Consider the following 13,167-nt stretch of genomic DNA (forward strand, 5'->3'; position numbering starts at 1 on the left):
CGAGATCATTTGAATTTCTTTTTACTCAATCTCATGTTTTGTATTTTATCAATGTAAATTATTATTTCTTTTTTTTTTCTAATGCCCACCTAGACAATGACCTTTCGTCATACAGGAATCTGAAGGGCAGATTTATTGACCACTCTTTCAGGGCACCATATTAGGTGGGCCAACATTGCTTCTACAGTAAGGAGTGATAGTTAAGAGAATGAAAGAACATTCTTGCCTTTCCCGGGATTCGAACCTAGAACCTTTCCGATGCAAAGCCAATTCAATTTTTTTAGTACACAGGCCGGTCGGTCTCTAAAAGGCAAATTTCATATGCACTGCAGAGAAAAAGGCAGTATTCTCACTGTATGTAAAAATATGTTGATATGAATTTGGCGTTGTGAGTGAGATCATGATTAGTGAAATATATCAGGTTCTCACTGTATATGAAGTATCAGGTTCTCTTGGAATTTGGCAATGCATGCGAGATCATTAGTGAAATATCTCGTTACCCGAGCAAACAGGTTCTCTTTCACATTTTTGGAATTGCTTCAACCTCTGGCTTCAGTGTATTTTCCGCATACAGTGAGAATGGTGCCATAAACATAAGTGATTGGGTTGCAATTAGAATTAATTGACCATTCACAATGCAAAAAAAAAAAAAATCAATCATTAGAATTTGGAGAAGCAAATGAGAACCTGATTAGTGAATAGTTTTTCCTTAATCCAGCTCCAGCTCACATAGGCAACATTGAATTCGCATATGCAATTTCTTTGCATAAAGCAAGAATGGCCATTGAGTTTTGTTAAAATAATTTAATCGATATTTCTTTCCATCGTTTTGATTCCATATTGAATCGATTTTAGTTAAATAGACCAAACTTTTGTTTACATGTCATTTGGCTATGGAGATGTTAAATATCGATCAAGATGTCAGAGAAATGCGTAGTTTTTCAAAGTATTATTCATTTTTAATTAACGCATTTTGAAACTCTTTCAATAACTCTAAAACTCTTCATTCAATCCAATCATTATTCTAACACATTCCTGATGCAGATCGAAATGACTTCAGATGGCGAAGACATTGTAGTTAACGCTTTTACTAAAGAAATTATTCATGGCGTACCTCAACACTTAAAACTACCTACTTCTGCAAATGGCATGAAAGAGTTGTTTGTTTGCGATGTATGTAGCAAAGCGTTTTATAGCTTACTTCAATTAAACCGACATAAAGCAACCCATTTTCCTTCCGCTTTCTGCCCCGTTTGCAACAAAACATTTTCATCTGTTAGCGTTTTAAATCGGCACATCGTTACCCATTCTTCTGTTAAACCTTACAATTGTGCTGAATGTGGTCGTGGATTCGCTAGAAAACAAAGTCTCGAGCGGCATTTGTTATCTCATTCCGAAAATCAGGCAAAATTACCAGCTCCTTCAATCTGCCCCATCTGCAGAAAAGAATTTAAATGGGCGAGCTCATTGACAAAACATATGTCTGTTCATTCCGGGATTAAACCTCATATATGTCTTATCTGTAGTCGAGGGTTTCGTAAAAAAGCGTATCTCAAACAGCATATATTGACTCACACTGGAGAAAAGCCATTTCCATGTCAATTGTGTGGAAAGCCATTTGCAGATAAAAGCTCACGCCGTAAACATTACCGTATTCACACTGGGGAGAGACCACATACTTGTGAAGTTTGTGGCAAAGGCTTCACTGAAAAAGTTCATTTACGTGAACATAGCGTCACCCACACTGGTCAAAAGGATTTTGCCTGTGAATGGTGCGATATGAAACTAACTACCAAAAGTAGCTTACAGCGACACATAATGAATCACACTGACATCAAACCTTTTGTATGTGATGTTTGTAGTAAAACATTTAGGAGAAAAACTGCTCTTGATGACCATTACACTACTCATAATAATGTTAAACCATTTCCTTGCACGCTATGTGATAAAAAATTTTCTCAAAAGTATCTTCTTAGCTTGCACATGTTGACACATTCTGATGTGCGAGCATTTTCATGTGATAAGTGCGATAAGACATTTAAAAGGCGGAAAAATTTGAGAGAGCATTTGATAAGACATTCTGAGAAGACTTACAAATGTGAAGTTTGCGATCAAAGTTTTTATTTTCGAAGTCAACTTCGTGAACATAGTTTGATACATACTGATGAAAATCCATTTCAGTGTGCAACTTGCAATGTTTTTTTCAAGTGCAAGGAAAACATGAAGCGCCATTTTAAATACCAACATTCAAATGATTGTGATGAAGATATATGTAACATAGATTGTGATGATGATAAAAGTAATAATGATTGTGATGAACATAAAAGCAATGATGAAATTAATAGTGCTAATTCTTCCCATGAAACTGGTTCCTTAAATGATAATCCAAACGGTTCTGAAAATCTTGAAAGTGTTTCAGACTTACCTGAGTCGTTAAATAGTTTTTCAAATAGCTTTGAAAATCATGAGAATAATTTCTGTGCTAGTTTAAATACGTATGATGATGCATTGATTTATGATGTTAATGCTACCACTAATGAGTAAAGCTAAACAATGAGAAAACTGAAACACATGATTAGAATTCTAAATATGTTAGACAATGAGAGATAATTTAATTTTAATTTATCTCTCATGATCACTTTAATACTTTAAATCAAAGTTTAAGGATACATTTCGTTTATATAATGTACACAAGACCACAGTGGGAGGAAATTTGATAAATTCTTCAGCTATGAATATTAATAGCTGGAATAATTACCAAATTTGTTCTCAGGGTAGTATTGTTTATATAGGTCAAATTAAACATACCTGTGTTTGAACTTACACTTAAAAAACATGAAAGATATGTCCAAAATCAGGATGTTTGATAATTTTTTGTCTTACACGACTGGAATTCTAACCATATGTTTGAGTGTCTCTCTGCTAAAATCCTTTAATTTGGCTATCAGCGAGAACATAATATAGCTATCTAAAATTACGTTCTGTTACTATTGACCTTGACTTTTAGGAATTTGTCCATATTTTTTATATTTTAGTAAATGATCTTTTTAGTATCCTATTTTTTTATGTTTAGAAATTAATTTTAATTTAAATACTACATCTTGCACACGCATGGAGTTCTCGCCATGTTTTCTAACACAACATGGTTCGTGTTTTCCTGATTTTATTTGATAATTAGGTTTAAGCTTATCCCTCTTTTTCCTATTGATATAACTTTTTTTTCTTTTTTTGTTACTTGTTTGTCTCATGTTTTCTTTATTCATTTTATATTTTGACACCAAGGAAATTCTTAGTTAACAGAACCAATTTATTGTATTAATCAAAACTATAGTCTTATAGTAAAACTGTGTGAAATTATTTGTACTTTATTCACATTTAACATTATTCATACTTAGCACAAAATATACTTTTACCTCACTTCGCTTCTGCTGATATTGGTTTGGAAACTTAATGGGAGAAATTTAATCTTTTTTTTAATATTTAGATAGTTAATGTTTTATTAAAAATGCAAACAATGATATTTTAAATTCATTTTAACAGTTCCAATCAGAAAGCTTCACTATGAATACATATATCACACCTATGGTATAAATGATAAATTGTAACTGTCTCGTAACTATAAAATAATCATCCTTTTGACTGTTAAGCATTTACATAGTTAATAAATGTTTAACTACACTACTTTCATTAGTATTGCTGATACATATTAATAATGTTTAATGCTATTAACTAATGTTCTTTTTTATAGAAGTACATTAAAAGCTTGACTATTTGGAAAGTGTAGAAATTCCGGATACTTGAGCACCAAAAATCTTCATTTTTAATATTTTTTTTAGCAAAATAATGTATGACCCTGTAATATATACAAAAGATTATAATCAATGTTTGTAAAAAAATAATAATAATGGGACGAAAATTAAAATAGTTTACCATAAATAAAACTGAAGGGTAGTGTTTTTTCTGAATTACATCAGTATTTACAATAGAATGAAATATATAAGGAAAAAAAAGGGCAAGAATTGGTTGGTATTTTAATATGTATTTTTAAACACCCCAATTCATCTTGCTGAATCGATACTTAAAGGCAAGCATATATTTTAATATTTAGCAATTTATTATTATATCTTTGCTGATAAACAACAGTAATGTGAGATTGTAAAAAGATTTAAAACAATATTTTATTATGTTAGTTCCACTAAATTTCCATTTTCTTATTGTTAGTTACATTTTATATTATGTAATTTTTTAAAAACCGAAATTTTATTCAAATACAATGAAACTTTTAAGTAATGTGACCTTTCGACAATTTTTAGACTGGATTCTTACGTAAATTGAGAAAAATTCTTAAATTTAGGGGAATATTTAAAGGAATCATTGAAGCATACCTTATTTTTTGAAATTTGGTGTAAAAGGCACACACAAATAAAGTAATTCTGGCAATTAATTTTTTAAAATTTTTTTTTCAAGATAGACACAATATCAAAGTTTTTTTAAACAGGTATAGGAATATAAATTGGCAAGTTTTTGATGTATGATAAGTTAAGCCACAGTTTAAGCTAGGGGTGCACATCCTGTGGCCGTTGATGTGCAGCTGGTGAGAGCTTCTGAATGTGTTATATATATGAATGTGTAAAAATTTTAAATAGCAAATTTGAGTTATGACTTTTTGATGCATTCAATTTACACAAATTTTATTGTACGTGAATTTTTAAACTGCTCGATGTTTGTAATTTTCTTGTAGTTTATACGACTTTCTACAGGAAAAAAAAAGAAGCTTTTTCTATTTAAAATTCATTAAACATATAATTTCTAGTTTTTGCATAAATCCTATAAGTTTTCTTTAATTAAAATATTTAGTTCAAATTTATATTACTTATTAAAATAGGTATGCAGTTTTTTTTACACTTTTTTTCTGTGAGCATTATAGTTTTTTTTTTGTTAGAGCTGTAGTATAGTGCTTCTTTTCCCTAAATATATATATACATAGATAAATCAATTATTGATAAAGAGGTGTAAAAAATTTAAAAAAAATATATAATTCTAAAACTATGTTACTAACTTCATTGATAAAAATAATTAGTGTTTATAACACCAATTTTAAGATAAAAAATGATCATATTTGCCGCCAATATGACTGAACTTGTGTGTGGCCCTTCGTTAGTCAACCTGCTGTGCAAGTGGCCCTTCACCCAAGAAGGTTGTGCATCCCTAGTTTAAGCTGTCATATAAAACATGGGTCTGAAACTGTCAAAAGACTAAAATCTTGCATTTTTAGTCATAATATTAGCTATGATGTCTTATTAGTTAAGACATCGTGATCGACTGAGTTTGATGTCCACTTATGGCTTGAATTGAAACCCATCCAGCTTCAGATTAATGATACCAGCTTGTCTGGTAAGTAAAAAGTGATAGCTGCAAAAATCCTGAAGACATTGCCGCCATCATGCCATTTATCACAAAATTCTTTAGGTTTAACTTTCTTAACCCCTTGGCCCATAATGTGATGTTGTATTAATGCTTTTATCATTTTTGTCGTAGCTCCGACTGTAAAGTCAATTTTTGTTAAAGGCTGTAAAAATAAAACTTAATTCTAAGAAACATTTACTGTAATAACATTGTATTGTTTTGTCCTTTACGCCAAATTTCATAAAAATCGGAAATAATGAGGTCAAAAAATAATTTTTTTTAGACCAATTGGACATGTCATGACTCTTGGATATTCTCCTTTATAACTGAATCTTAAATTGTTACACAATTTATTTCATGCTAATAATGAAACAAATTGTAATTGATGTATTTCTATTGTCAGGAAATATTGTCATGATGTATTATCATAAAAATCAGAAATAAATGGTCAGACCTATCTATTAGGTAGTAACTACAACTATATGTTTAATTGAATCATAAATTTGATATGCACTTCTTTACTTCATACTAATGATGAAGCAAATTGAAATTGCTGTATGTTCTAGTTTTAATGGAGTTATGAAAATTGTATTGCAAATTGTATAATCATGCATATTACAGGTTCTTGATCATTAAATTTGTTATCAAGTCATTTCCCTAACTGCGTTGGCAGCTATGTTTAACATATTTTCAAGCTAAATGAAATTTTTTTTTAATTTTAAATGGTTCAAATCATTGTTTAAAATGCAATGTTGTATAAATTTTAAATTAATTAGATTTTATTAATTTTTTAAAACTATTTGATTTGATTAAACATTTTTTAAATTTAAAATTTTAATATGTAAAGGCGTGTGTAGACTATTGTGTACTACATGTGTATTAATATTATAAAAAAAAAAATGCTTAACTTTTATGTATGTAGTATTTATTCTTTACATGTCAGTATTATGTTATAATATAATGTAAGTACAAGTGTTTACAATTTGCTTTAAAAATAAAATTTTTATCTTTTATAACTAATTTCGTTATACACTAGGGAACCGATTATCCGGAATGATCGGGACCATCGCTATTCCGGATAACTGATTTTTCCGGTTTTCTGAATCTCTACAAAAAGCCGTTTTTTTTATTGTTAAACCCAACTAAAAAAATTTTTTTTGGGGAAATAATCTTAAAAAGAAGAAAAAACGATGGAGTAATACACTAATGATTATTTCCAAAATGATGGTAAGGTAAATATCTTTCAAAAAAGAAAGAAAATTCCTAAAATCTTATGAGGAAAAAAAATTTTTATTTAAAAAACTGCGGGAAAATTTATCGAATTTCGTTCCGGTTTTTTGGTTTTCCGGTTTTCTGATTTCCGGATAACGGGTTCTGTACTGTATTAATTATAAAAGAGTAAATATCTAGTATGGGAAATTGAGGGAAAAGCTTTAAAAGAAAATGTTTGTTAATGTGTTTAAAATTTATTTATATTTATTTATTTATTGTCAAAATGAACAATTTGTTGATACTTTCCTTTTGCAGTTAATTGAAAACATCTTTTTTAATTCAACAGAAACAAGTTTTTATTTATTTTAAAGATGGTTGTAAAAAAAAGAACCTTCGTATTAAGTTTGCTATAAGCTCACAAAAATTAATATTTTTCTTTATATATTCATTTCTTTGAGATGTTATCAATTGCAGCACAAAATATTGAATAATGTAATCTAATTTTTTATTCGCACGTTTTTGACTTAGCAGTTTGTCACAATGTCAGGAAGTAAAGTGTTGAATTTGTTCATTTTTTAATTAATTTTTTTCCATATAATTGTTTAGTATATATACAATTATAAGAATGCTTTTTTTTTTTTGGTGTCTCTTATAATTTTAAATTTTTTTCACGCATTGTACAATACAATTTGAAATGTAATGAATTTTTTTGTCTAAAATTTTCCAGTTCATTTCACTACAACTTATAATTCTCTAATAGGTTATTGAGAAATTGTGACTTGGCCATCAATTGGTTAATCTAATTCATTGGTTTTATTATAGGTTATTTAAATATATCACACCTTCAAATGTTTGGGAATTAAGTTTTAGAAAAATATGGTTTTCCTGAGATATATAAAAAATCTAAGTGAATTTATTTGTAAACTCAATGCTATTATATACTTATAGATCAATAACAATTGCATAATTTTTATTTAAATATGTTAAATGTGTAATCAAGGGAAGCAACAGATATTTTATTAAATTTTTATGTATCTTTTGCTAAGAATCCATTTGGTTAAATATTATATTCTTTTTAACTCTCTGTAATTTTCCTCCTTTTTTTCTAGTATTGAATATTTAATTTACTATTTATTAGTCTGAGAGAAACAATATATTAATTTTATTTGTAATAATTGTTATTATTTTACATTTAAATGTCAATGATTGAAATCAAGTTGATCACATGTTTTTTTTTTCTTTTAAAAATCCTTGGAGTAGAAAAGAGAAAAATATGTGATTAAAGTTTTAAGTGTTTTAAATAAAGTATTAACTTCTAAAGGGGAAAAAAGCATTTTAAATTTAACAATGAACATAAAAACATTGAAAATAATCTAAATAACTTGCATATATATACTACAATTTTTTTTAAAGCAATTTAAAGATCTGTGTACTCTAATTAATTTTCCACCTTGAGACAACCTCTATGACTCTAATGAACCTCATTTATTATTTTTATATCAGACTGAGTTTGATTTCTTTGTCTTCAATTTGTAATTTCATACTATCGTACATCTGCTATTCAATTCAAATTAACTCTCTTGCTTTATTCAATTCAAAGATATGCAATAAAAATATATTGATAGAAAATAGTAGAGGCTTTTCCTATAACCTGCATTAGTATCAATTAAGAGATTGCATTTGTGTAAAAAAGTGATTGAAACATACTAGTTCTTTTAATTTAGATATTGACTGCTATTCAGTTCAAAGATATAATTGCTATTTAATTCTATTGAACTCTTTTGATATTCAATTCGAAGATATGTGATAAAAATATACTGATAGAAAATAGTAGATGCTTATCCTATAATCTGCATTTGTACCGACTAACAGAGTACATTTGTGTAAAAGAAATAAATTCTTTTATTGTGTTAGGCAACATATACACTGCCCTACAATAATGTAAGAGACACTTTAAAGTTTTTGATATTTTTTAAAATTTCTCAAAAAATACTTAGAGGAATATTTTGTAAATTTAGAAGTATTTAGTTCATGGGATTTTTCATACTTTACAATAAAGTTTAAAACTTTTATAGGTTTTAAGGAACCCACAATAAATTACGGAAAAATCAAGTATTTCTGAACACTCTATGCCTGAAAATCAAGCAATAAGCTTGGTAACTTATATCAATTACTTTGGTTGTTATTTGCAATTACTGCATAAAATTTTGTAAATCTAGCTTAAATATTTATGGAGATATGGACATTTTTATTAAAAACAAATTTTTTTGTCTGATGTTTTTTTGCTATAACTTTAAAAATAGTCAGTAAAAGTAAAAGTTTTTAGAACAGTATCAAATTAGTTACAAAATCATTGTTTTAAAATTGTAAGAGGATTTGTTAAAAAATGCGCAAGATATGAGTATTTAAAGTAGTTCTCTTGTACTGCACTTGCACAAAAAAAAAATTAAAATTATTTTTTCATAATTTTGTAGTGAATTGTATTTTGCAACTAATGGGAAAAAAAAGAATCTGAAGCACAATATCAAAGAACTACTTTAAATACTAATATTTTGCAAATTTTCAAATTTTTTTTTTTTTCAAATTATAAAACAATTTTGTAATTAATTTTAAATTGCTCCAAAAATTATGTCTAATTTTATTGAATATTTTATATAAGTTATAGTAGAAAAACATGAGACAAAAAAATTAGTTCTTTATAAAAATATTCAGATCTCCATAAATATTTAACCTAGATTTACGAAATTATATGCAGTTATTGAAAATAGCAACCAAAATAATTGATAAAAGTTACAAGCTTATTGCTTGATTTTCTGGCCTAGGATGTTAAAAAATACTTGTACGAAATATTTCTCTAAGTATTTCTTAAGAAATTGTTAGTATTAAATGTTAGAATTGTTTTTCTTCTTCAAAATACAGACTTTCTGAGTATACCTTGATCATCCAAGACCTCTCTATGTTCTTCCTGATCTTAAAATTAGTGATTCATTATTTTGGGACAATATTAAGGACTAAGTTTATACGTAACCTCCTAACTGTCACTGAACTCAAAACTGTCATTCAGGACCTGATCAAAAGCATGGATTGCATAACACTTCAGAAAGTTTCTAGAACTTTGCTGTTTGTAAACCTCTCACGATAGACATTAATATGAAGCATATCGGACTTGTCATAAAACTAGAACGAACTAAGTCTAGTTACTTTTAAAATTTGCATTTAATTTCTGAACTCTTGTAGTTTTTGAAAATTTTATTTATATAGTTCAATGTTTGTCACCCAGTATGTACAGGCCCTGATCTGTCAGGGGCCCCTGGTCGTTAATTGTGAAGTGTTTTTAAATTATTTATAGCATAAGTGAACTACTATATATTAGTACATTTGTGCTCATATTTATTTCAATCTTTGATAACTGAAATTCTAATAAACAATTTTTAAGGAAAAACACAAAAATAAATTATTTATAACATGAAGGCCCCTCCCCCCACGATGGGGATCCTTAGCCTAAGCTTCTCAAGCCTTATGATAAATCAGGCACTGTGTATGTTCTTATTTATTTTTACTTTATCATTCTCAGAGAAGAGAATAATCATTTTGTGTATTATTTTACCTAACTAAATTAATTTTTTCCTTTAAAAAAATATAAATACATATAAAATCTTGTCATAACAAAATTTTAATCAGTTTATGAAAGAAAATCTTTGAAATGTATGCTAAATTAATTTCAGTGACTTAAGCTTGTCAATTCAGGCATTAAACTGTTGGTGGTGTTGGTTGGTTTTTCTTACATGGTTATAAAAATTTTAGTTTTTTTTTTCTTTTAATGATAATGATTTTAAAAGATCTGACTTTTAAGTTAACAATTTATGTTTAAAATAGTTTTCATTTTAAATTTCATGGTTTGAGTTAGGCAGTTACATTTGAAAATGTTGCTTATTATTCTACCAAATTAGTGTAATTTTGTCGTTTAGAAAATTTTATAATAATATAAGATCTAGCAATAAAAAAATTTTAACAAAAAATTTCTAAGAAAATACTCTGAAATGCAAAGAAAAATGGATTTTAGTGAGTTAGGTTTAGTGAGGTATTGATTTTAGTTCATCATTTAACTATTCATATCATTGGTTGATTTTGCTCACATGTTTTAAGGAAGTTTTAATGATTTTAATGAAAATTACTTTGAAAGATCTGAATTTTTTTGAGTTAACAATTTGTGTTTGCAGTAGTTTTCATTTTATATGTAATGTTTGTAGTTATAATATTTCATTTTCAAAAAATAACTTTCATAGAAATTCAATAGTAAATTCATAAGCATTGCTGAGGTGATTGTGATCTAGCGAAATCTCAATTTTTAAAATGTGAAAACCAGGAGGTTTTTTGTTTTGCAAAACTACTATTGTAAAATAGAGACTAGTGTTTTCATTATTGTTAGTTTTAAAAACAAGCCATTATTAATCGCTTGAGGATTTGATCTGATGTTCCAAACGCCTTTTAAGCACATATATTCTACTGAAAATATTATATTCATCACCATTGTCATATATAATCGGATGCTTCAAGATTTTACTCATGAAAAGATTTGCACTTTTTGTATGTCAGTTAGGGCTTGTTTATTTTCTTTCATAATTTATATAATCAATCCCTTTAGAAAGTATATTATTTTCAAGCATTTATCTTAGTATTTGTGAGTCATACAAGTTGTGTAATTTGTTATATAATTATTTGTTAGTTTTTTGTCTGTAACTTCAATGTGATTATTTAAAAGCATTTATGTATTTATATTTATTTATGTCCTTAATAAAAGCTTTTTTTTTACATGTGTATTGTATTTTTAAAATGTATTGAAGAAAAAAATTGAATCATTTAAACAAGTTAATAATAAAGAAGCCAATTGAAAAGTTTAGGTAATTGGCATTTTTTAAATCATTTCTATATTAATTTTTTATTTTTGATTAAGAGGTTTAATGACAGTGGTCAGTAAAAATTGGTGTTGGAAAACGTCTCTTGAATTCTGTTAAAAATATTGTAACAAATAGAGTCTTGGAATTTTTAGAAATTTTTTTTATTGTGAATTTATATTTATATTTCACAATTTTAATAGAATCACCATATACATAGAATGAAAAAAAAAAAAATTCTAACCATAATCTGCAGGCCAGTTATCAGACGAGAATTTCCAGCTCTTCCTGATTTTATTATTATTTTTTTATTTAATTTTTATACTCAACTTGGGAGTCCTTCTAATTTACATAAAATCTGCATTCATAAGTATCAAACTCTTTCAAAAATGTTAATGGGAAGAAAAAACGTTATTTTTTGCTTAATTACTTTGATTGTACCATGCATTTTATTGGAGTTATAATTTTGTGTTTGACAAATCGCTATATTTTTAAAAGCCTTAAATATATGAATATTTAATTGGATTTTTAAATAAAACAACAAAACCTTTTCATAAATTACTTAAATTTAAAATTTTCCGAAACTAAATAAACTGAAATTTTCCTAACACTACTTTAAGTTGGAAATCGCGCTTTAATTTTTAAACAACTCCCATTATCTTATCTTTATAGGGGTGTCAAAACAGAATTTCGTGTTTTGTAGAAATTTGTCTTGGACTCCATTTTTCTCTTAATTTTTGTTTTGGAATGTATAAAACTCACGAAAAATGTTCCTAATCACGAAATAATCTTTGATTAGAATGTTCCATCCATGAGAAAAAGCGATACTGCTAGAATTCTGAGTTCTATTTGCTTCACCCTATCTTATTGGTGACTAGTATTGAATATACTGTGTATCGGACAAAGGAACTCCCCATGCCAGTTTTATGGAACACTGTCGGTGACCATGGTTACGAGGTTAAATAAAATTCAAGTAGAGGAGTGAAGTAAATATTTAGGATCAGTTTTGACTAAAATTGACGAGAAAGTTTTCAATAGCTTCTCTTTTTGAAATGTGATAATACTTATTTTCATAGCAACATACAGCCCCAGACATTGGCGGGAGCAATTTTTATATTAGACAGACAGTTTAAAACAATTGGAGGAGTTTCTTAACTGTTTCGATTTCAATGTAAACATTTGCCTCAATTTCCTAGCGAGGAAAAAGTTTCAACCTGTTCTATTACGTCGATTTATCAGTTAACTTTTTCTACGTCTCAAAAAATAAAATCACGTGTTGTCTATATACATAGTAAAAATTAGTGACTAAAACTGTATTGTTTCTGGTCGATAATTTTAAGTTCAACAAGTTTTTCATGATTAAAACTTACGAGCTTGAAAGTCATTTTTAGCTTATAGAATAATGGTCTTGGAACAGTCCCTTAGCCATAAATTTTTGAAAATTATTTTCTGGCATTTTAAATGAAAATTAATTTTTCTAAAAGTATTCGTTAACAGTGCTTGTTTTAGTACTCAGTTTTTGTTACAAATCCCAGAAATTGCAAAATTTCACTTGGTATATTTGAAATATTTGGATATTTGGTATATTTGGATTTTTGAAACTTTTTTAATTTGATAGCTTTTCTCACCTGTAAAAAAAATTATATATATATAC

The 13,167-nt window shown here is 27.5% G+C and overlaps 1 protein-coding gene across 1 annotated transcript; it reads left to right on the forward strand.

The window, feature by feature from the left end:
• Positions 1–850: 850 nt before the first annotated feature.
• On the forward strand, positions 851–11,432 carry LOC107444846 (gastrula zinc finger protein XlCGF58.1-like). The gene has a single exon (XM_016059081.3). It carries the CDS (start codon positions 1,039–1,041, stop codon positions 2,542–2,544), a length of 1,506 nt encoding a protein of 501 aa, XP_015914567.2. The 5' UTR covers positions 851–1,038; the 3' UTR covers positions 2,545–11,432.
• Positions 11,433–13,167: the final 1,735 nt, after the last annotated feature.

Source organism: Parasteatoda tepidariorum, chromosome 7, assembly GCF_043381705.1.
Source record: "Parasteatoda tepidariorum isolate YZ-2023 chromosome 7, CAS_Ptep_4.0, whole genome shotgun sequence".
NCBI lineage: Eukaryota > Metazoa > Arthropoda > Arachnida > Araneae > Theridiidae > Parasteatoda > Parasteatoda tepidariorum.